At 43.0% G+C, this 25,946-nt stretch overlaps 1 protein-coding gene across 3 annotated transcripts in view; it reads left to right on the forward strand.

Annotated features, from left to right (window-relative positions):
- The window catches only part of Smg6, a 279,441-nt gene that overhangs the window by 16,074 nt on the left and 237,421 nt on the right, over positions 1–25,946 (forward strand). For all 3 annotated transcript variants that reach the window (XM_065221316.1, XM_065221318.1, XM_065221317.1), the window contains one exon: positions 15,756–16,179. In XM_065221316.1, coding sequence (XP_065077388.1) covers positions 15,756–16,179 — 424 coding nt within the window. The remainder of the gene's footprint in view (positions 1–15,755; positions 16,180–25,946) is intronic.

A 25,946-nucleotide genomic window follows, 5' to 3' on the forward strand; every position in this document is an offset into this window, starting at 1 on the left:
TTCGGTGAAGACTTGTCACCAGATGCTCGACTGCGCAATTGATTGAGATGCGATCGAAGCATACGCTTATCTTCCACCCATACGTTGAACATAACACGCCCAATAGGTTTCAGAACTACACCGGGCACCCATCTCCATTGGTTGTTTGAGTACACCTCCGCATATACTGCATCGCCATTCTGAAAGGATCGCCGTTTAGTCCTTTGTTCCTCACTAGTTTCCACTACTAGAACAATTGGTGGACGCAGCAAGTCCAGGCTGGTACGAATCTTGCGTCCAAACATTACTTCGGAGGGTGATCTAGCATCAGGTGCGCATCAAAGCATCCTGAATGGCTCCTTTCCCCCTCTCTGATTTTCTTCACTGACATCTTAAAGGTGTCCACGAACCTTCCTGCTGCCTGTTGATTTCGGCCCTATCGAACTGGGGTCCGTTGTCGCTGATCAGAGCTTCCGGCATGCCGAGACGAGCGAATAGACTTCGGAGGATACTGATAGTGGCAGAGGCAGTGATTGATCTTGTTGTGACGATTTCCACCCACTTGGAATACGAGTCGATGTCTAGTAGCAAGAAATTCTCGCCTTCGATCGGTTCAGCGTAGCCTATTTGCATCCGCTGCCATGAATGCTGACTTTGATTGCGGCCAATCTTCTTGGATAAACCGGTAGAGTTTTCCAAGATCTGGATCGGAACGGATGGAAGTGCGTCCACTGAATTTGCCGCAATTGCCTTGACATCCTTCTCCAGAATAACGCTAGCTACTACGAAATCCTCCTCTGGCTTGACATGGTGTACAATGAGCCGAGACAGAACATCTGCGTTGCCGAATTTCTCCGTGTAGACATAGACGATCTTGAAATCATACATCAGCAACTGTATTACAGTAGCGCCCAACGTTGTGAGCGGTTTGCAGTGTAGACCGGGATACCGTTCTTTGATCCGTCTGCAGCGTAAAGCTTCGCCCGAAAACCATATTATGGATTTTGGTTACAGCGAAAATGATCGCAAGACTTTCGCGATCTGGTTGGTTGTAGGCTTGTTCCGCAGATGTCAACGACCTCGACGCATGATGCACAACCTTGATCCGGAAATTTGTGGCTATGTGTATCCCCGACTCCTATCGAATATGTGTCCGCCGACTCGATGATCTCAAGTGCCGGATTGTAGTGCGTTAACAGCAAATCGGAGGCCAGAATCTTCTTGAAGTTTTCGAAAGCTCTTTGGCATTCGGGTGATCAGATGAACTGCTTGCCGGTTTTGAGCAGCTCATCGAGTGGATATCTCAGCGTGTGCATTCCGTAGTAATTAATCGCCCCCAAGAGCGAACGCACTCCAGATACGTCCGTTGGGGCTGGCATGTTACGGATCGCTTCGATTTTGTTTGGATCCGGGCGTAGGCCCATCGATCAGGTGCCCCAGGTATTCGATCTGGCGCTGGTCGAACGAGCACTTCTCTTCTTTGATGGTAAACCCGTAATCCTAGATTCGATGGATGACGGCTTGAAGGTTGCGTTGATGGTCTTCTTCGTCCACCCACCCCTAGAACATCGTCGAGTTACCTTGAGTCCAACCAGCATGGTGTGCACTATAATAGTCGCCATATTCATAGTCTGGCGGATAGGATCTCGGGAACTAATCGAGCAAATCACGACCAACAACAGAAAAGAGCACATCAGCTATTGCGAACAAAACTTCGGAAACCGTTTTCTCGTGATTCAAGGCTCGCCTACGCAAACGAACATTATCTTTGGGTTGGGGGAAGATTCCCCTATCAGATGATGCCGGTAATTTTCCTTCGATTGTCGAGGAAAGAATAATCGACGTTTTGTTTATAAAAGTTGATAGGACTTTTTCAATTGTTGGTCTACAATATATTGAATTGGTTCCGCTTTTTGATGGATCGTAATTCTATCCACCAGACTATGAATATAGCGACTATAGTGTGCACCAGCTGCTGGAATGTCCCGGGAACACCGGGTGGAAGTCGATTATAACGGTAGAGTCTCCGATGCGTGTTGATGGTTAGCATATCTCGAGACTCTTCTTGTACCTCGACCTGCAAAAAAAAGGGCAGACATATCAATTTGGCTAAATACCTTACAATTGGCCAGCTTTGCTAAGATATCTTACGGCAGCGGAAGTGGGTACTATAGTCGCTATATTCATAGTCTAACGGATAGAATTTATCTATCTATCGAAAAGCGGAACCAATTCAAAATATTGTAGACCAACAATTGAAAAGGTACTATCAACTTTTATAAATAAAACGTTGATTATTCTTTCCTCGCTAATCGATGGTAAATTACCAGCATCATCGGATAGAGGAATCTTTCCACAGCCTAAAAATGAGTTTAGTTTGTGTACGCGAGCCTTGAGTCACGAGAAAACGGTTTGCGAAATTTTGTTCGCAATAGCTGATGTTGGTCGTGATTTGCTCGATTGGTTCCGCTATTTGACAGCTCAATTGGTTCCCGAGATTCTATCCGCCAGACTATGAATATAGCGACTATTATAGTGGGTACTGATGCGGATGAAGTGCATCATTCAACCCTGTTGAGTAGTCACCGCATATCCTTATTGCTCCGCTCTGCCTTCCTGGCGACAACGATCGGTGCTGCCTAACCCGAATGCTCGACTGGAACACGGGTTGTGTCCCTACGTTCAGCGTGAACTTGGCCTTTGTCGTACACAAACCTGGAGCATCGCTGAACACGGTTAGGAAGAGTTTTTTTTAGGGAACTGATCTGGTTGCAAAAACGATTCATCGGCATCGACCAGAAATTGAATTGGTCGATGCGATCTAACCCCAGCAAATTGAGTTGCTGCTTCGTCCCATTGATGAAAATTTCACAGGCACACTCAAACTCCAGCTCAATGGCTTCCCTGACACCGTCGCAGGACTGGAAGTGGGCTGACTGATTTGTCGCCACGTCTTCTCGGAAATAATGCTGATGTCCGATGCCGTGTCTAATTGGAGGTTCCTGTTCGGACTCCTTGCTTTCCTCGCACTGGAACGATACCGGTCCTTGTGACCATATTGCTTGATTCACGACATTGATGCTTCTTGAAAGGGCAATACTTGGCATAATGCATGGAACCGCAGTTCCACCATGGTGAACCCAGAGCAGTTGCGTTGACATTGCTTGATGCTGCCAGTGATCCAGGCTTTTCGTATCGGGATGCACGCTTCCCGACAAACTACCTACTTTTGAGCGCCTTGCCTGCTGTTGAAGGCGGCCCTGTCACAATCATCGATGTGCCGTGTTTGATGTTGAGGAGTCGTTGACACTCATTCGAAATATGCTCCAAGGTTGTATCAGCCCTTTCTTCAATCTTGCTCAACAATCTCGTTCGAACACCCGCGTCATTCTCCACTTTTAATCCGCACACGAACAACAGGCACTTGAATTGGTCCTCAGTTAGCTTACCAAGCTCAAACTCCACACACGCACAGTTTGTTAACTCTGCCTGCCTACGATTTGAAGTGACTGGCAAGCACCGCCTAAGCACAAACTCTGGTGTCACAAACAAACTTTTCAGCTTGCTCACGGTGTCTTCAAAGCTGACATCCTTCGGATATTCTGGAAGAATGTAGCTAGTGTAGCGATCGTGTTCCGTCGGTCCTGTTTGTGGAGGAGTAATCGCACCTTTGTCTCATCATCAAGGAGAGCGAGCAGCGTCTTTAGCAAACAAATCATCATAGAGAACTTTGACCGCCAATGGATATGGCTTTGAATTCTCATGTGATTTGATGTATCGCTTGATGGATTTTGAATTATAAATGATTTACCACTTCCCTGGTGGTTGTCCTGGTGTGGCCAACATGGTGCTGGTCACTCATCATGACTCTTAATGATCTAATTTTTGAATTCTCATGTGAATTGATTTTAAAATGGTGGATTTGGCACGTTTGGCTCTGGTCTGATGAAGACCCATACTCACCGGAATATGTTCCGGCCATTGCTCTGGAACCAGCGGAACAAATCCAGAAACATTCAATAAGTTTCTATGGGACCATGTTATCTTTCTACTGTCCACTTTCTACTTTACACAAGAACAACCCTCTACGACCGATGATCTTTTGAACCTGGAGACAACCATTAAATTCTGCTTTTACGAGACGTTCGTTGTTTCGATTTGGTCCTTACGTAAGACGGGAACAGAATCCATAAAACTTTCACATTTTTGGGCTACCGTGTCCCTTACTTCAACTAAGTAAATTACGACTGACGCGACGATTTTACCAGCGTACAAATATTGTCACATCTTTAAAGCACGCATGCAAACACCTCCATCAGATAGGGGAAATTGTCTACGCAAACTCGAGAGCTAAGGTATAAGAGGGAATGCATGGGTGCTTCTAAAAAGTTACCTATCTAACCGGCAGTAATTTGTGTCTGTCAACGTGATCCCAAGAACATATCATTCCATTTCCATTTCTGGTGTTCATAAACGATCTATCTCACTTAAAGCTTCACGGGCGGATCCAGCTCTTCGCGGACGATACAGTTCTACGTTCTACGGGTTCTACGGGTTCTTCAAGAATTTTTCGAATCAAACCTTTTATCACTAAACCTGCTTAAGACCACATAATGGTTTTCCACTCTTCAAGACGACCAGTTCCAGAGCATCCGATCGTACAAGTTGACACCATTGAAATATCTGGGTCTCACTTTGGACAGGATACTAAGCTCACATTGAAAACCTAAAGGACAAACTGTAGGTATTGTGTGGAGTGTTTCGAAAAATATCACCATTCGTTCCAGTGAAATGGATGGTGAATTTGTATTATTTATTGGTTCACTCGCGGCTACAATATTTAGTGGGTTTATGGGGAACCGCAAGCATGTGCAGGCTACGAGAACTTCAGGTACTACAAAACCGTTGCTTGAAAGCCATCTTTAAAAAACCACACCTTTACGTAACGGAACGACTGTACAATGACCTGCAGAATTCGCTTTTACCAATTCGAGGACTTTAAGTGGGCTTCATAGCCTAGTCAGTAAAGGCACGGTATTACCAAGCCGGATACGCCGGGTTCGATTCCCGGTCTGGTCGAGGGAATCTTTTGGATTGGAAATTTTCTCGACTTCCCTGGGCATAGAGTATCATTGTGCTTGCCACACAATATACAAAATCATGCATTGGTAATTGGCATCGAAAGCTCTCAATTAATAACTGAGGAAGTGCATTTAGAACACTAAGTTGAGAGCACGCAATAAGCTAATATGCACTAAGCAATAAGCTTGAAATGCGAATAAGAAGTAGAAGAAGTGTTGCAGGCATTAACAAACTTGCATAACATTGTAACAAATCCAGCCACACATCACACCATGGCAGTCACAATGAACCTCTCAGAAAGATCCAGTAGATTCAACGGTAGCATTCGATTGGTCCGACCCCATTCAGAACTCGGAAAACACGGTTTGGCTACCATTGTGGTATTATGTCTATAGTAGAGACTCTTTCTTATATTAAAAACACGTCAGGTTTAGGTAGCATCAGAAGTAAGACTAACTTTATTTCAGATATGAGGGTATTATACATCTCTATAGAGAATGAGAATGTTCTCTTTTACTCATAGCTCTGAGCTTTGCTATTGTTAAATCCGTAACCAAGGCCAACAAGTAAAACAAGCTGTTGTTAAGAGCTACTATTTATTACGTCTATCTTGGTTGGTGGTCGGATAAAGAATCTATCTCTAACTTATGACAGTCAGGCAAGGCCTACTACATCTAGGCCTACTACATCTCCCCCTTTTAGAAAATGTCATAGGAAGAGAGCCATCTTGGAATTTTTGATTCTCGTACAGAACGTCGAATAAAGTCTCCAACTGCTTCAGCTGACACGGGCTTTTGTGCGGACTGAAGTTCTCCAACTTGAGCAGCAGGATTTTCGCCAGACGTACTTGCCACTTGACCATCAGCTTCGAGTGATACGGAACCAACAGGAATCGTGATTGAATGGCACTTCTGGATCCAACGGTACAGCTTCATCTTGAATTTCATCAAGCAGGATTTCCCATGGTAGTTGCTGCGTCGCTTGCTCTGGATCATCAGAAGTGTGACGAGGGCGCATTTGGTTTACATGCGACCTCACCAGCTTCGGTCTCCCGTTCATGTCCAGTGCAACGATATAGTTGACGGAACCTTTCCGTTCGATGACTCGACCAGGAATCCAGGACTTGGCGTTTCTGCGATGCTGTTCAACGTAGACCAGGTCATCTTCTTCAAACTCGCGCTTGACTGCTCCATGCCGCCAATTGAACTGTTCGTTTTGTTTGTGGTTCTTGACAGCTTCAGTTACAGGAACAGGTTTCTTCAGTAGGTCCAAAGTGGTGCGCACTGGTCTTCCGAGGAATGCTTCTGCTGGAGACGTCGACTGCGGTGTGTTTCGGTTTGGGATTGAACGATACACCGAAAGGAATGTCTGCAGGTGCTCCAGTGTGGGTGATCCTTCCCCCTTGGCTAGCTTCTTGACGCTACGCTTGAGTGAATCAACGAATCGCTCCGCTTGGCCGTTGGACTGCGGGTGGTAGGGAGCAGTGCGGATATGGGTGATACCATTTGCACGGCAATACTGTTGAAACTGCTCGCTGGTGAATTGCGTTCCGTTGTCTGAGACCAATGTGTCTGGGTTGCCGTAACGAGAAAACGTTTCACGCAGCATATTCAGGGTTGCAGTTGTGGTAATGAATTGAGTGCGAAAAATTTCGGGCCACTTAGAGAAAGCATCTACCATGACGAAATAGTAGTATCCATGGATCGGACCAGCAAAATCGATATGGACACGTTGCCATGGCTTGTCCGGGAGAGGCCATGACTCCAAGGTTGCTTTTGTCGGGGACTTCGCTGCTTCAGCACATGCAGTGCACTGACGGACAAATTGCTCCACATCGTCGTCAACGTTAGGCCAGTAGATGTAACTTCGGGCCAGAGACTTCATTCGGTCCATTCCTGGGTGTCCACGATCCGCTTCCGAAACTTTGATGGGACGACGATTCGATCGCCGAACATAACGCAGTTGTCGACAACTTGAAGTCCATCTCGTCTGGCGGAGAACTTCTTGACATCAGGATCAGCAACTTGCTTCGCATTTGCTGGCCAACCTTCGTTAAGGAAATTCACCACTTACTGAAGAACTAGATCCTTTCGCGTCTCACCCACAATCATCTGGGGCGTGACTGGAAGGTTGCTGATGGTGTCGTCGAGAATTGCTTTTGCTTTAGATTCGACGCACACGGCGGCTATAACGTAATCCTCATCTGGTCTATGCTGCGATGACATTAGCCGGGATAGAAAATCTGCATAGCCAAAATTCGTCGATGAAACGTGTTGGTTGTCGAAATCGTACAGCAGAAGTGTCAAGGCCCAGCGCTGCAAACGGTTTGCTGTGTAAACAGGAATACCTTTCTTTGAGCCGAAAACCTTGAGTAGCGGTTGATGATCGGTTTGCAGGAGGAAGTGTCGTCCATACAGCATTTTGTGGAAACGGGTGACAGCGAATATCAGGGCCAATGCTTCCTTCTCCACTTGTCCGTAGTTCATCTCTGCTGGGGTCAGTGAGCGCGAGGCGTGCGCAATTGCCTTCACTTCACCGGTCGGGAATCGATGCATGATGACAGCGCCAAGGCCGTACTTCGATGCATCTGCTGCAACAACGATTTCCTTGGACGGGTCATAGTGTGTAAGCAGCAGGTCGGAAAGTAGAATGGCCTTGAGCTGCTCGAAAGACTTCTGGCAATTCTTGGTCCAGTTCCAGCGTGCATCTTTCTTGAGGAGGCTGTCCAGAGGAGCCCTGAGTTGCTTCATCTGCTTAACGAATCTACCATAGTAGTTGACAGCACCGAGGTAGGAACGGAGTTGCTGGACATCCTTCGGAGACTGCATCTTGGAAATGGCTTCTGTTTTTGAAGGGTCAGGCCGAATACCGTCCTTATCCACGATGTGACCGAGAAACTTGATCTGGGAGAGTGCGAAACGACATTTTTCGAGGCGTAGGTGAAAGCAATACTCACGGGTCTGCTCGAGAACAGCGTAGAGACTGCGATCGTGTTCCTGCTTGGTGCGACCAGCGATGAGGATGTCGTCCAAATACGGCTTGACTCCAGGGATGCCGGCCACTTGCCGACTTGACTCCGGGGAGTAGTCGGTTATACTGGAACAGTCCACGATGCGTGTTGACCGTGAGTAGCTTTCGATCAGAACGTTGGTGTACGACGTTGACCAAGCTGCTTATCGGCACAGACCACAAATCGAACAGATCCATAGTCTCGATTCCTAGAACGTTGAGTTCAGCACTGCTTGAGATGAAAATGCGACCAGTCTTGGTAACATTCTTGATGGTGATCTTGGTCTGGAACTCAGCGAGAAGGTTGAGATTGCCACCAGAAGCTGTAACTGCAGATTCTTCCGTCGGTTGAGTGGGTGGCTGTCCGATGCGGATTTATGTTTCTTCTGAGATTATGGTGATGTCGGACGCCGAGTCGTGTTGAAATTTGACTGCTACACCATTGAGCTCGACCGGGATGAACTTCCGCTTGCTTCCGATGTTGCGAACCGTGTAGATGCTTTTTGTCTTCACGTTCTCTTTGGATTTGGCCTGTTTGAACGGTTTTGACGGCGCATTCTTGTTGCTGTTGCAATAACCTTCCTTGTGTCCTTGTTGCTTGCATCTGGAACAGGTGTGCGAAGCGAACGGACACTCACGAACATAGTGCTGGTCGCCACACTTCCAACATGGCGTTTTCGGCACTTTTTGGTTCTTTTTTGAGGCAGGATTATTCTGGTTGCGAGAAACAATATTTACGTTGCGTGCTTCTTTGTTCTCCACCATCAATGTGTCCTGCTTGAGATAGGCCACGCGATGGCATTCTTCCACGAGGTTCTCCAGGGTTACCTTGCTGGTGGCTTCTCCCAATTCGTTGACTGCGGTTCCGTCGGCTTCCAATTTCGAGATGTCCGCATCCCGTGGCGATTGGAGTTCACAGACGAAACGGAGAGCTTTGAATTGGTCCAGTGTGAGCTTGGACAGCTAAAACGCTTCACAGTGTTTGTTCACCATGGCAGCATACGATGTGAAGTCATCCGCGTCACTTTTTGCATACTGGAGGCACTGGTAACGGGAATGAAAAACCGACTTCTGTCGACCGAACAGTTTCTTCAGTTTCGTGACGGTTTCGTCCAGGGTGAAGTCCCGGGGATGCTTGGGAAGAATGGTGTTGACGTACTTCTCGTACAGAGGCGTGCTTAACTTACGAAGAAGCAGTCTCACACGAGCGGCGTCATCCAGGGATTGGCCGTCCTTTGTAAAGACATCCTCGTACCTCGCATACCAGCCATCGAAGAAAACTTCTCCGTCCGGATCGTACTGGAAATCCTGGATCCCGCTTGCCAAGGACTCAATAATCTTCTCACTGCCAGCAGTCGGATTTCCCCGATTTACCAGGTTTTCAATCTGCTGCTGCTGCCTCGTGATGAGATTCGTTAGCTGCAGGATGGCGTTCCGAAGATCCTCGTCAGACATTTTCTTGCTTCGAGGTTCGAGGTGCTTCCAAAATTTTCCTCGTCGCCAATTATTATATCCGTAACCAAGGCCAACAAGTAAAACAAGCTGTTGTTAAGAGCTACTATTTATTACGTCTATCTTGGTTGGTGGTCGGATAAAGAATCTATCGCTAACTTATGACAGTCAGGCAAGGCCTACTACATCTAGGCCTACTACAGCTATAAAGAGCGAACCGGTACACTACATGTGGTAAACTGTACAGCGAGATCCCAACAGTAATCAAACAACAGCAATCCATCGATTTGTTCAAGACGAACATCAAACGACATCTAAAGCTTCGTATCTCGCACTATCTACGTTGACGTAAATCGCCAGCGGCCATATCTTGCCTTGGGCCTGGTTGAACACCAGTTCTCTGCCAGGTTATTAAGACTGGTTTGTCCAACAAATGGTTCCAGATCCACATGGATGGTTGATGGTTTGGCATCCTAACGGGTGTTCAATAAAAAATGAGAATGATTTCAATATCGTCCAGCGCTCTTGTGAGAGCATCGCGACTAAGTTGCGTTGTTCGACTGACCAGGGCCCCTTCTCCAATATTCATTGGCGTTTTTTTTAAGAATAAACATTATGTTTTTAATAAAAAATACTGAATTTGTTGCAAAATTTTTTTTTATTAGCTAGGGGAATTTACGTATTCTCGGCAACCTAAGCAGCGACCTTCTTTCTATAGCCTTTTTCTCTAAGGAACGCACACATATGCAGTATTGGTTTGTTTACAATCTTTTGCTGCCAGCTGCTCTAACAATTTCAGTCGAAAGAATTGTCAAAAACTGTTTTGAAACGCTTTCACAAAGCTCCAATCTAGTGAGAGCGAGTATTGTCGGCAACCAGTTTTTCTTCGGCAACCGTTCCATTTGAAATGCATGTAAATCTGCTGTTCTATTATCGGCAACTCGAAATCAGCTACAATTTGTAGTGCGTGTGTTGCATTTCAAGAAAACCTTGCTAGATTGCTTTTTCTCAGTGGTAAAAATATAGTCAAATTGAAACTGAAAGCATAAAGAATCGTTTGCATGCATTCAGCGAAGTGTTTTCGTAAGAAAATCCAGTGAAAATAGTGTTTCAATTTGTGTTGCTGAAAATAGTCTGTCATGCCAAAGCCGTCATTTCCCCTATGTGACTGAAAAAAATCTCATTTTTTATTGAACACCCGTTATGCTTCCGACGATTAGCTGTTCCAACGCTCTCAGCGGTCGTCATCTGCCCATCGGTCTGAATGAACACCAGCTCTCTATCAGCATGGCATCCTACGTTTCCGATGTCTATCTGAGTCAACGCTCCCAGCTGCCTTCATCTGTCCTTTGGTCTGGTTCAACACCGGATCTCTGTCAGCTTGGCATCCAAGGCATCCTACGATTTCGACGTCTAGTGAAGCCGTCTCACGTCCCACCGGCCCTCATCTGTCCTTCGATCGGTTTGAATATCAGCTCTCTGTCAGCAACATTGATAGCATGGCATCCTACGCCCCGACATGTAGCTGATTCGACGCTCCTAGCCACCATCATCTTCGGTCTGGTGGAACACCAGTTCTCTGTCAGGTAACTTAGACTGGTATACTGCCTTTATACGCATAAGAGTCCCACGGTGCATAAGGATTGCATAGAACATGGGACAGTTATGCGTAGAACGGCAGTATATGTCTGGCCGAAGCCATCCGCAATATCTGCTTCTCGGTGACATCGATTACTTAGCATCCATGGCATCCTACGATTTCAAGATATTGAAAATATCAAAAGTGCCAGAATTAAGTAAACAATTAAATGATTTATTTCAAGTTCGTAATTAAGTTTATGAAAGTTTAGAGATCTTCAATGCAGTCCCATAAACTTTACAACAATTGTAGGAACTTTGGAGAAGTTCTGAGGAATGAAAGGAAATGCTGAGAATTTCAGTGAAGCTCTATAAACAAACTGCAGGAACATAAGGGAAGTTAACACGCTGAAAATATGGGAAACTTATTGGAAGCTGTAAGAACCTCAAAGCGGTTCTTTTAGCATTCGAGACTTTTCAGGAACTTTTATGAAGTTCCTAGAATTTCAGAGAACTTCATAGGTGTCAAGCAAACTTGAGAAATTTAGAAAACTTGAGGGGTATTGTGCAAATTTTTAAGAAGTTCTAAGCACCTCAGAAAAGCTAGATAGGTGAAAATGTATAATCGTAAATTTAGATAAATTCAAGATAGTCCCATGATGTGGTGGAAAACAAATCGAGAACCCTTAAGATGTTCCGCGAATTTCAGGGAAGTACAGAGACCTTCAGAGAATTTTCAATAGAACTAAGTGCTTTATGGAAGCTTCGAGAACATCAAGACAGATCAGAGAATCAAAGTGCAGTTCAAATAATTTCAAGAAATATTAGAAACCTTAAAGAAGTTTCGAGAAACTCAGTGAATTTCCGAAAAGCAAAGCTCCGAGAGAATTCCTGGAAATTTTATGAACATCCGGAAAACGTGAGAGTATTTTAAGGGTGTTATATCATGGCGATTTCAAGAACTTTAAAAAATGATAAAATTTAGCTAAGTTGATTTGAGAACATCAACGAAGAACTTTTAGCAAGTAGCGGTATCTTTATGAAATTCCAGAGAACTAAATCTAGATATTTTTAGATAGTTTAAAGATATTCAGTGAAGTTTCGAGTACTTCGAGGACGATCAGATAGCTTCAGAATAATCCCATTAACTTAAGCAAATTTTCAGCGACTTACAAGGAGTTCCATGGAATTATAGGGTATTACAAGAATTATATGATTGATCCTAAAATGTCAGAAGCGTCAGGGAGTTATGAATATATTTCATATAATATATAAATAGAAAATTTGCTGGATTATTAAACAAATTTAGAAAACCTCAGGATAGCATAGATAAGCTCAGGAAAAAGCGAGTGTTAATAATGGTTATAATACTTAATGAACATTTTCGAAACTTCAAGGCAAATTAATTGATATCAGTAAAGTTGCGGGCTTTTCAAAAATACTGATAAAATCAGGGCAGTCTACAGAACTTTAAAGAAATTCAGTACTCGTTTAGGCACCAGACTATTGAAGAAGTTTTAAATTAGTGTCGATAATTTAAGGGAAGTTCTATGAACTTCAGAAAAATCTGGAGAACTTCAGTGGAAATCATAGAACTATATTAATTATTTCGTTCTAAGTCCATGAAAATTGCGGGAGCACAAAAGTTCCATAAATTCTCGAAAAACTTCGGAAACTTCACAGAAGGACAGTGGTCTTCAGAAACATTTTTTTTTTATTATTTATTTTTAAGTTAATTAATAACGAGAAAAATTAAATGGTTGTATTTTAAAATTTATTATTTTTTTCTTAAATATCCTTAGTAAGATTTTTTTTTTAAATTCTTTGAGACTTCCAGGTATTTTTAGGAAACAAAAATTTTCTGAGGATTCCCGGTTTTCCAGATTTTTGAAGTTAGTAGACACCGGACTAATACTGTGGGTTTGGTTATAAGGTTTCTACTGAATCTTTCGCTTTTAAGTTTCATATCGTACGTAAGTGTTTATGAGCTAATTATTTATTTGATGCACCTTCTTTTAGGTCACTTTTTAGTCACTATTTTTACAACTATAAGTCACTATTTGATAACTTATTTATTCAACGTGGTCACTAAAATCACTATTTCTGACAGCAGTGATCGCTACCAGGCCTGATTTCCCCTGGTTGTTTGGATTATAACATATTTTAAAATTTCTTCGGAAAATGTCCATGAGTCTGCAACCACCTACAATAAAGGGTGATACGGTCAAAATTTGGTCAATATCAACTTGACGTATTTCTTTCAATTTTGCATTTAAAAAACCTGAACACCCCTCATTTTGAAGGTGTGTGTGTGTGTAGAATGTTGCTCCTATTTTGATTTTGGAATTCACTATTCAGTTGTCAAAATGCCGTCCAAGCAAGAAGAGCAGCGTATCAAAATTTTGCTCGCGCATCGCGAAAATCCGAGCTACTCGCACGCAAAGTTGGCAAAATCGCTAAAAGTTGCCAAATCAACCGTTACAAATGTAATTAAAGTGTTTGGGGAACGTTTGTCGACAGCCAGGAAGTCTGGATCGGGGGGAAATCGAAAACCGGAAGCCGCTGAGACGACAAAGAGAGTTGCCGGTAGTTTCAAGCGAAACCCTAACCTCTCTCTCCGAGATGCCGCAAATAAGCTGGGTGTATCGTCTACAACCGTGCATCGAGCCAAAAAACGAGCTGGACTATCGACTTACAAGAAGGTAGTGACTCCAAATCGCGATGATAAACAAAATACGACGGCCAAAGCACGATCCCGGAGGCTGTACACGACGATGCTGACGAAGTTTGACTGCGTGGTGATGGACGACGAAACCTACGTCAAAGCCGACTACAAGCAGCTTCCGGGACAGGAGTTTTATACAGCAAAAGGAAGGGGAAAGGTAGCAGATGTTTTCAAGCACATGAAACTGTCAAAGTTCGCAAAGAAATATCTGGTTTGGCAAGCCATCTGTACCTGTGGCTTGAAAAGCAGCATTGTCATAGCTTCCGGGACTGTCAACCAAGAAATTTACGTGAAAGAGTGTTTGAATAAACGTCTGCTGCCTTTCCTGAAGAAACACGGTTGTTCCGTACTGTTTTGGCCGGATTTGGCATCTTGCCATTACGGTAAAAAGGCCATAAAGTGGTACGCCGCCAACAACGTGCAGGTGGTTCCCAAGGACAAGAACCCTCCCAACACGCCAGAGCTCCGCCCAATTGAGAAATACTGGGCTATTGTCAAGCGGAACCTAAAGAAGACCAAAAAAACTGCTAAGGGCGAGCAGCAGTTCAAGGCAAACTGGCTTTCTGCGGTGAAGAAGGTGGACAAGGTGGCTGTACAAAATCTGATGGCAGGGGTCAAGCGTAAGGCCCGGCAATTCGGATTTGGAAAAGCGGAAGCCTAACTGAATATTTTTCCTGAATTTTATACTAATTGAACTTGAAAAAGAAATTTAATTTGATTTTTTAAATAAACGATTTCACCGATTTACACGCGTTTTCCCTTGACCAAATTTTGACCGTATCACCCTTTAATATAAAAATTTAGAAACTTTTAGTTTCAAATTTCGAAATGCAACACATTATCTAAATTATTTTGGAACGTATAGGGGAAATGGATGTAATGTCGGCCTAAATGTCCCTAATTTGGGCCCATACATAAATTCAGCAATCGACTAAATTTTCAATATCGAACAAACATATCCATTAGTACCGTCCCAATGACGCGTTCATCTAGATAAAATTGATAAATAGCAGATTCCTAGCGATGGGCCCAATCTTAGATCCATAGGCCAACATTAGAGCCATTTCCCGTACCATTTGCCTCGCTTTTGGAGCCGAATAAATTTTCAATTACTTTTATTTCCATTTGAAAACGTTTTCTTGAGTCGAACGTGTGAAAAACGCATGATCTCCTATACCAAACAACATGTGAAAAGTTCCATCCACCTAGGAGGTTTCTAACTCGTTCGCTCTTTGCTTTGATTTGACGCAAGGGTCAGGGTACAGAATATCTAGTTCAAGCGTCTTCCGACAAGATCTGCCCAAGCTTTCGCGGCCGCTCATTAAACGAAACTCAAATAATTGTCCAATTTCCTATTTCACCTTCCGTACCATGGCTAATTTGAACTTGTTCAAGCTGAACCTGAACCACATAATCAATCGCTAGCCTGCCTGAATGTCATCACTTTTCATCCGCCGAGTTTGCACCCATATTAGAGACATTAGCAATTTAGTATACCCCCTAACCATAGACGCTAGACGCAGCCGTAACCTTTTACTAACCGAGTGTTTCTTCGCATATTTATCTGCTTTGCAATTCCCATTCTACATGCCGCCGTCGTAAAACTAGCATAAGCTTTTGGTGAGTTTCCCATCATCCGACCCGAGTTTGAACGATTTTTACCTTGCTTCCTCTACCCCTCCTTCCTTTCCATTCCTCTCCTCCTGTACAGCCATAACTCTGGTCTGTATATTCAATTGAATTGACTCCGGTAGACAAATTTAGACAAGATGATGACACCTGTTTTTTCTCCCTAATATGGATTGCGTGTTTTCCTTCTCTTAGTAGTGATTGACTGCCAACTGATAGTTGTTGTACACGTTTGTTCACTTGTTTCATTCCATTTTCCCTTGGCACAAATTATTCCATCAACCAACAACATCAACAACAGTACGAGAGCAGCCAGCGGAAGCGGGAGGAGAAGAATCGCGCCCGGCTCAAAGAGAAAGAGCACCGCTTCGATGGCCACCTGCGGCGTGAAACGTGGTTCCATCCGGAAGGTGGGTCCCGGGTGCACCGGACCGCGCCACTAGATCCGATGGCCGGCCGGACTGGGGACACCAGCGAGGAAGAGGAGGAGGAACTGCGCCAGCTCGATTCGATCGAGCTGAACAAGCGTTTCATCGTGAGCTTCCTGCACGTGCTCGGCAAGCTGATTACGAAAACCGGGATGGAATCGTTTACGCCGTGTGCGATTCAAATGCTGCGGGAGTTTCGGGCACTGATCCAGCACTCGCCGATTGCGGTCACCTCGCACCGGTTGCTGCAGCTGATGTCGCTGAACATGTTCGCCATCGAGATCACCAAGTTGAAAGGTAAGTGAGAGCCTCTTTTCTGTTTCCTTTATATTGATTCTACTTTGGGAGGAGCAATTAATTGTTCCTCACTACGCTTATGGCTGGAGAATAGCAGAACAATCACCTGCGGGGTGTGCATCATATGCAATTAATCACCCGTGCCAATTAAAAGAAAGGAATCGTGACTGCTGGTGTCGTCGTTGTCGCTAGCAATGTTGCCAATGGGGCGGACTCGTGGTAATCGTCCACTAGTTCCTAATTGAATATCGCTGCCATCCCTGTCCCAGTCAGTCCCATCAAAGATGATGAATTGTTCCCTCTGGTCGACGCGCGCGCCCAACATTCTGATCCCACGTTACACCGAACAGAAGTAGAGAAGATGCTGCGCGGCCTAAGCTTGTTGGACAGGGGGTAGGTAAATCGCGCTGAATGAACTATTATAGTCGCGCATCTTGGTGACAGTGTGAAAAATGTTGTTTGTCGGTTCATGCGTCCGTCCATCCATCCATCCATTACCTAACTGGTCGATTTGAAGGGAAGGCTAAAATTAGAAATTCCTCATGATTTGTGCTCATGTCAACTGGACCCCAGACTGCGGCAGTTGACGTGACGTGTGGTTCATCCTGTCCCAGCCGCGCTCGAACACTCTAATCGATGACAGGGTCGACTCGCATCGTTCCGGAGTTGATAGATAGGTTGAGTCTAGGTCCGAGTAGTCGATGTCGTCCGAGTGAGATGATGATGAATCACCTGAGAATGGATCGCCGTCGTGCGCGGGTCAAGCTGATGCATCACTATAGCGCAGTGCAGCTACCTCTAGCTTCTTGCATCAATGGGGGAAGATAGTTTGTTTTGCTGCCCCCCGTAGTGAATCATTGCGGTTTTATTAATGTGTTCGGCTCATCGCTGTCAGCCAGCTGCTGCTGCCCTCATCGCTTTGAGAAATTGACGCGAGCCGCAAAGATTTTCATACCCGCCAGCCTGAAAATAATGGGTTGGCGAAAAAAATACTGACACCTAAAAACCCTCCAAATCTCGATTAGAGCCAGTTGACACCTAGCCCTTACTGTGTACGGACGAGTAATACTACGGCAGAGGAAAAAGTTGTGTTTTTTTTACTTTCTCCGGACACCCGTCCGATGAGTTTTGCTACTCTTTTCCGCACACAACACAAACATGGCCAACCGCCAACTATGCGGGATTGACTTCAGTGTCATGCCAGCAAAACCCAAACTGTCCCGAGTGGACGATTTCATCGCGAAAGATGTTCAGCTTGATTGGAGCAAAGTGCGAGGATTGCAGCTCAACAACATCACATCGTACGTATAATAGAATCTGCAGAACAATTCGCTGAAGAGCACAACCTCAAGCACACGATGGAGTACAAAGACATCACCTACCGTATTCCGTTCTTCATTGCCGATGGAGCAACGGATGTTAAGCTGTATGATTTGCCGTTTGGTATGCCAAACCATATTATCGCGGAACAGATGACGCAGTTTGGTGAGGTGTTGCTTTTATCGACAACTGGAGGAACCTTTTCAACAAAGTTCCTAATGGAGTGAGAATAGTTCGAATGCGCATTTCTAAACCCATTCCGTCGTATGTGACAATATCCGCAGATATCTCACATATGACCCTCGTCACACACAAAAACCAGATCCCCACTTGCCGTCACTGCAACCGAAGGGTGCACTACACCATGAAGTGCTCCGAATATGCAAAATCATTGCATCAAAAAACTGAATTCACTGGAGGCACCAATTGAAACTGGACATCCAACAACTGCAATAAGTATTTCTAGGGACATATCGCCAAGTGAACGTTTCGCTTCGATCGAGGACGAAATTCCAATGCCAGTCCTCACTCCAGCCAACACCGAAACTGATGCTGAGACGTGCTTCGCTGCTGCTACTGCTGTTGTTGATAATTTCGTTGCTGCTGTTACTGCTCACTCCGCTACTGCTGTTGCTGCCTCCCCGACGGGACAGCGGTCATCTCAACTCGTCCAAGAAGTGATTGATGTGAGTGAGAAAATTCTCAAGTCACCTAACCGGGACCAGCGAGAGATCTCCAATGAAAATCAACGCACCCGTAACCATAATTCGGAATCTGCATTCAAACGACCGGGATCACCCAAGACTACCGAAAGCAAGAGGCCTTCCAGGTCTAAAAATCTTCATTAAAATGAATCTTAAAAGCTACAACATTTGTACCATAAATATAAACAATATTACAAACCCCACGAAACTCGCTGCTTTGCGAACATTTATACGATCAGCTGACCTTGACGTAATATTCCTGCAGGAGGTGGAAAATATGCTGTTGGAGTTACCTGGATTTGACATGATTTTCAATGTGGATGAGTGACGAAGGGGAACTGGAATTGCAGTCAAGCAGCTGCTCCAATACCAAAATGTGCATCGTAGTCTAGATTCCCGTTTGATCTCTCTCCAGATAGGGCAGGTCACCTTTGTGAATGTTTATGCTCCATCTGGTTCACCGTGAAAGCTTCTTTAATTCCATCGTGCCATTTTACTTGCAACGGGCATCTAATTATATAATATTTGGAGGTGACTTCAATTGCGTGGTGAACGAAAGTGATGCAATCGGCTCCGGTAACCAGAGTCCAACGTTGAAACGATTGATGACTTCAATGAAACTCACCGATACGTGGACACATCTGAATGGAACTCGAGTAGAATATTCATTACTGCGACACGATTCTACGTCACGATTGGACAGGATTCTGGTAGGCGCAACCATGCGGGGATGACTAAGGAATGCTTACTTTTGCACTACTGCTTTCACCGATCACAAGGCTTACATCGTACGGATAGTTTTACCGGACCTTGGCACATCAGCTGGTAGAGGTGTGTGGAGTCTTTTTACGAAAGTTTTGGACGAACCTGAAGCACTCCCCGAACTTGAACGAAAATTGATATACTGGGTCCGAAACAGAAGGCATTATGCAACATGGATAGATTGGTGGATCACTTTTTGTAAGCCGAAACTGATTTCCTTTCTTAAATGGAAAACATCGCTGCTCTTCAACGATTTTCGTGGAACCATGGAAATTTATCAAACTCAGCTTTCGCACGTGGTTAATCGACTTCCTGGAAATCCGCACGAACGTTCTAACATCAATCGCATCAAGGGCCAAATTCTTCAACTACAGCGAAATTTCTCAACAAAGCTCGGAAGAAACAATTCATCTTATATAGGTGGTGAGCAGACAAGCCTGTTTTCATCTAAACGAGCGGTCAACACGCAAAGCACGAACAAGCATCAACTTGTTCGAACTTCGAGAAGGCAACGTTACCAAGGATATAAATGAAATTCATGCCGAAGTCTCCCGTTTCTTCAATCAACTGTATGCTGCTGGTGAAACCTCTAATACTGCGAGGTTCTTCCCGACTAGAAGTATCCCAAATGATATCGAGGAAAACATATCGATCATGAGAAATGCTGAGGAGGAGGAGGTCTTCGCTGCAATTAAATCCCCAGGCATTGACGGATTACCCAAGGAATTTTACCTGAAATGCTGGACGATAATTTCGAGGGAATTCACACTTGTCATAAACGACGCCTTGTCAGGTAACGCTCCCAAAAACTTTCTTGCAGGTATATTAGTTAGTTTCGTTTGATCTGGACCACGCGTTTGATCGCGTTGATCATTCATTTCTTCAGCAAACAATGTTAAGAATGAATTTCAATCCGGCACTACTAGAACTCATCAAAAAGTTCATGGAGAATTCTTTTTCGAGGATATTAGTGAATCCAGCGTTCGGTCCGTCAAGGAGATCCCTTGTCAATGTTGCTTTTTGTACTGTATATGCAACCTCTATTGGACGTATTAAGGCGAGCTTTTCCTGGTGTGATAATTAATGCTTACGCAGATGACATCTCGATGTTCCTGGAAAACGAAGGAATGTTAGTCTCTGAGCTGTTCACAAACTTTGGTGAAGAAGCAGGAGCGATTCTCAACCGAAGCAAAACTGTGGGTTTAATGAAAGGCAACACTAACTGAAGCTACCGAGTGGCTCTCAATTGAGAACCACGTCAAGGTCCTAGGTATCGAACTGCCAGAGATCTCAACTGGAATTCGATCTTATCGGGTATGAAACAGCGGATTTGGGAACAAAGTCCCAGAAACTTGCCACTTACTCTAAGAGTGACACTACTAAACACGTATCCCAAGTAGCATTTCTTGTTTTATTGCACTCTATTAGTGGTTATTGAGATCAATTTCATAAAACCGCCAATAAAATAATAGCTCCAGCACAACCTTTTGATAACCGCTATAAGATCGTCATACAGCTTAGTGGACCACTCTTGATAAGGTTTATAAAGCATGTTTGAGAATCATAATAAAGCTGTCTTAAAACCTTTTGTCAGGAAGCCTCATACTCTACAAAAGGTTCTCATAGCCTCTATAAGAGTAATATTGTATCCAAGCAGTTTTATTACGCTTTGGTGAAAATCAGTTATAAAGCCAATTTAATTTTTATTGGCTTCAAAGCAACCGCCATAAATTAGCTTGTTGTTGTTCTGTTCTGCTGAAACTTTTTTTCCAAATGGAAATCTTTAGCGGTAAAAATATGTTTGAGTGTTGGTGTCAAGATCACCATTCCATCAATTTTGTTTCATGGCGACATTAGTGAAATTTTTAAAGAAAATATATGACTTTTTATAAGTTCCAAAACATATGCGCTTGAAATGTTATCGTGTATATTGAGATAATATGAGCGTTAAATAAATGCGCCTCCAAAATAATTCAAATTAACAAAAAAGATTGTTTCAGAAATCAAATGAATTTGATGGAATTACCTTAATTTTACAGAAAATTGATCTCAATACATAAATTCATACCAATGCACACTGGAAATCATTTCGGATCTCTTATTTAGCCATTATTTTATTGAAATTTCTTGGATTTTATTCCAAGGCTAATGGCATTTTCATAATGACAATATGGCGACAGAGGACAGCAGGCAAGAAAAACACCAAGCGCAATTTCTTAAAATGTCTAATGCTTACATTGCACACTGGGTCAGGAATGCAACCTAGCGGATCAAAATTAATAACTCCGAAACGAAGCATTTCCGCGATTTGGTGTCTTCGGCAAAATTTCTCGTCATAATAAGGACCATCTATTGACATAAACAAATAGTTCAAAACTCTTCCGCAAAGATGGTGCCACAATCTAACTTCTTTCTCTGACGTTTTGGAGACTTGATGTTTTGGGCAAAGTTGTTTATCTTGACAAAATAAACAGCTATTTCAAAGACGTTAAATTTCCACTGTCTACTGGTTACAAGTTATATGGAGTTAAAGAAAAAATGTCGAAAATATGGTTTTTTTCTGTTTCGGTTTTTTTTTGCTTACAGCTTTATAATGTTTTATTATTCTCTTATGCAAATACACTAAATAAATAGCTTTTGTGAAGAAGCATACTGGATTAAGCTTCAAATTTCAAAGATATTGTTGAAATAACGAGAAAAAAAAAACACAATTTTTGAACATTAATATCTCTCAAAGCGCAAAAAATCGCAACTTTTTCTTTCGTTGATAACTTATTCACAGAACCGTTTCTTGATGTGTTTGTCGTATTGGATGCTAGATAAAAGCTTCTTTTATCGATTTATGTTCTGAAAATACCTGGGAATGTCTTTACATGACCGTGGGGATGCAAAGAGAAAGTTGACGAAGCGAATCTGTCAATATTACTTAGAACCTAATGCAATGTTCAGCTTGAATTCATTTTTTTATTTGAGGGCAAATGTATATTCCTATTCTACGGGTGCAACCGATGAATTTTACAAACATTTAGAAAAGTTTTGAATGGTACATTAACCTTTATGAAAAGTTATGCGTGATTTCAACCTTTTTGCCCTAGGACTGTCACCATTTCGACCAAGATTCGACCGTGTCACCCCATGTATATGCGAGCGAGACGTATACACGAAATGTTTTCATGCTCATGCTAACAATTTTGTTGATTTTCTTCGCGCTCCGCTTGGAAGTACCGGAAAGTTTTGATTCTTTTCTATGTTGTAAAAATAAACCACCTATTTACATTTCTGACAAGTCGCAACTGAATGCTTATAATTGTTTTAAAATAACTGTTTCATGGCCAACTAGTTTTATTGCGCTTATTTATAAAGCAACGAAAGGATTACTTTTATTGGTTTTATAAGGGCAATTTATATTACTTTTTTGTATACTTCAAAGCAATCATAAAACCTTTCATAAGTGAAAATAGCATAAGCATCATTTGGTTTTTTAATTAGCTTTATAGGGGTTTTGTAGATAGCTATAAGAATGTTTCATGACTTGCATTGTTTATGACCGTCATAAAGCTGTAGGTAATGGTTGCAGCTGCAATAAAACCTTTATAAATTTGGAATATAGCCAAGCAGCTCTAGATTTGTTACTTGGGATGTGTGCTCAAAAATGTGGTACGTGGCCTCTATCGTGTACTTGCCAAAAAACTACGAAGCTCGCATTATAACTGAGCTGAGAAAGTTCCCGTGGATGGGGCACCCTCAACAGTTCAAGATCTCCTTTCAAAATCTTACGCTTCCCAAAAACCGTGTTGGTTTAAACCTACACTCTCCAGCGTTTAAATCAAATGCTCTTCTACTGAATCGATTGGTAAAGTCATTGGATCAACTTACACTGCTAGCCGATTTTCTGGAGGGATCTGGTAATCCACCGAACGTCCCAAGTATCCCTGCAGAATTTCAGCACGCTAGGTTGGCATTGCAGGCAATGTCATATCTCTCCTCCAATCTTTTGGAGAACCTGACGGCGAGTGGTTTGTACCAACATTACCTTTCGCTGCTTCCGGATCCACCGACCTTCACCGACTCGCAGATAAACTGCAAAGCGGTCTTTAAAAACATTCACTCCAGCCTGCTTCCAGCTGAGCAACGGTCGGCGTGGTATCTCATGATACATGAGAGGATTCCCCACAACCAGCTTCTTCATCGCCAAAATCCAACAATCGACCCATTATGTGCCTTATGTCCAGGAGAAATTGACACTATCGTTCATCGCATCTTCAAGTGCACAAGGAGTCGTAATGTCTGGTTCTATCAGAAGTCTTTATTAGCTCATCTAGACCCTAAGCTTCGTCGCATGGAACCAGAAAAGTTTATGTCTTCTCAACATTTACAAGAGCAACAAAACAATCTTTGATTCAACAGTTAGGCAAAATGTTCCTTTATTTAGTTAATACAAATTTTGCAGATGTAAGCGTCGAAAACTTTAGAATTTTTATAGAATGTATGTAACTTTAATATAACTGACAATAAAACATGAATATATTATAAAAAATAAAAATTAGAGCCGTATTTACGGAGATAAATCGATTTAAAGATTTTCATACCCGCCAGCCTAAAAATAATGGTTTGGGACATTTTTGGGGGAAAAAATTTCTGACACCTAAAAACCCTCCAAATCTTGATTAGAAGGCTTATTCACGGAGATAAATCGATTTAAAGATTTTCAAACCCGCCAAATTTCTGACTCCTTAAAACCCTCCAAATCTCGGTTAGATCCGTAAAACGATTGTTTGGAAATGCAAGATGACCACTACGGATCTAATATTTTGCGATAAGGAACAAAACGACCAATTTTTACGAAATTCTGAGAACCACTACAGTCAACTCTCCACAACTCGATATCGAGTTATAGAACCATGGTAAACATTAATTTCATGGCTACTGTGATAGCGATTTTGTATGGGATGGATAATTCTTTAACTCGATGGTCCCTTGAATATCGAGTTGTAGAGAGTTGTATATTGCACGTAGCAAGCCGAGTGCAAGCCAGCGACCGCGCACGCGTTTGTATCTACTCAACTTTCGTGTGCTTGTACGTTTGTACTCCATCCACATCGTGCTGCTGCTCAAAGTGGCGGCCGGCGCGGGTTGGTATTTATGAAATCGGGTCTTCAGTTCACAAGCCAACCGACGAACGCTGTAATGGTTAATTTTCGGGGGCCTTTTGTTGCAAATTTCCCTACGCGCTGCTCCGATGCTCCGATGCAGCTATTGCAGGTACTTGAAAGTGTTTTTTCCAGCTTTTTTTTTGGTTGAACCTCATCAAAAGTGAGTGGTTTGTAACGGATACACAAGTGGAAGAATAGGGATTATTAATTATCTTATTTTTTTTCCCTCTGTTGCTCTCTTAACAGCATATATTTTATTTCATCGCGCTTATCGGATGTAAAAAGGCGGTCGGTCGTTGATATGGGCTCAAGTGTGCGATTTGCTTTTTTTTTTCTGGAGAATTCCGAAACTGCCCATTCCTTGGTCAGTGCGCGTTAAATGGCAGACATTTCAACCATAATTAATATTTTTAATTGCCTCGAATCGCGACAACGGAGGTAGAGTGAAAGAACGACGAACATGCGGGCCGGCTAATACGACATCATCATACCATACGCAATGACGTATCCATGCATTTATGTACCGCTGCTGACCGCGGCAGGTAACACTATCATGCTACGCGGAAAACACGTTCCTCATCAGTGTCAAGATCACTGACGTTATTTTATTTATTTTCCTTATTGTTGACCAACTATCCGGACAGACGTGAAAGCAGCACAATATCGACACGACAAACTGATGAGTGAAACATGGCGGGGGAATTTCCGGTGGATTCCCCGTGTCCTTTTGATCCACCGTATGTTCAGGGTTGGCGAAGGATGATTCAGTTGCGAAATCCCGCGAGAGATTGTTGAAATGAGGTCCATCCTGCCCATAATCGCATATCAGTCCCATCGTTGCTTGATTTCCTATCCCATATGGGATTGTTATGCGATTATTGTTTGTACAGTTGATGGAGGTTTTACCGAATCGGATTTGGGTTTAATGACCGATCAATTACGGGGCACTCCCCTTAATAGTGAGTCATTTAATCAGGGTGGCAAGTTAACCGGGAAAAAGTCGGAAATTTTAATATCGAGAAGGTACCATATTCGGTGAAGTTAAGATTTTGTTAATGATTTAAACGCCAATTTGGGCTTTTTAAAATAGCATGTCAAAAACTGCCATTGGCCAGTTCTATAATCTCTAGGGGACCATGCATAAAAGACATAGCATATTGTTTACCCATTTAGACCCCTCCCTCCCTGTTCGTAGTGTATTTAGCTATCCCTGGCAACAAAATAATGGAAGATAACCTTTTTTGCTGTTTTATTGAAGCATTCCGCTAACAACCCAATTTTATTACTTCATTATGATGGCTACCAAGCCTTTGGGATTTTCCTTATTAGAGAGTTGAATAGATTTTTCTCCTTTCGTTTACTTAAATCTTTGGTTTTTATTAGTTAGGTAGGTTCCGACTTCCGATTCAACACATTGTAGTTTCATTTTTATACCTGTGATCTTGACCTTTATACTTAGGAGATGAGTACTTAAGGGGGTTAGATTTTGATAACTTCTTTAGTGGGAATGACACTGATGAAGGCTGCACATTGTAGTCGAAATACGTATCTGTCATCGATACCAAAATTAATCAAGTGGAATTAAATGGAAGATAACCTTTTTTGCTGTTTTATACGCCACAACTTCTGCAGAACAATCCTCTCCCCTTTGGATAATTGATATTGATCCTGATTTTAGTCAAAACTGTTAACGTTTCCGGGCATTTCCATTTGAATCTGCAATCAATACCGGTTTCAGTTTCGCGCATACACTACCGATCATAAGTTTAAGGACACCCCAAAAAAACCATGCAAATATGTTTTGTTCAATGATCTCTCATTTTACGTT

The sequence above is a fragment of the Ochlerotatus camptorhynchus genome, unplaced genomic scaffold (genome assembly GCF_037179485.1).
Source record: "Ochlerotatus camptorhynchus isolate MF236.1 unplaced genomic scaffold, CSIRO-AGI_Acam_v1.1 ptg000141l, whole genome shotgun sequence".
NCBI lineage: Eukaryota > Metazoa > Arthropoda > Insecta > Diptera > Culicidae > Ochlerotatus > Ochlerotatus camptorhynchus.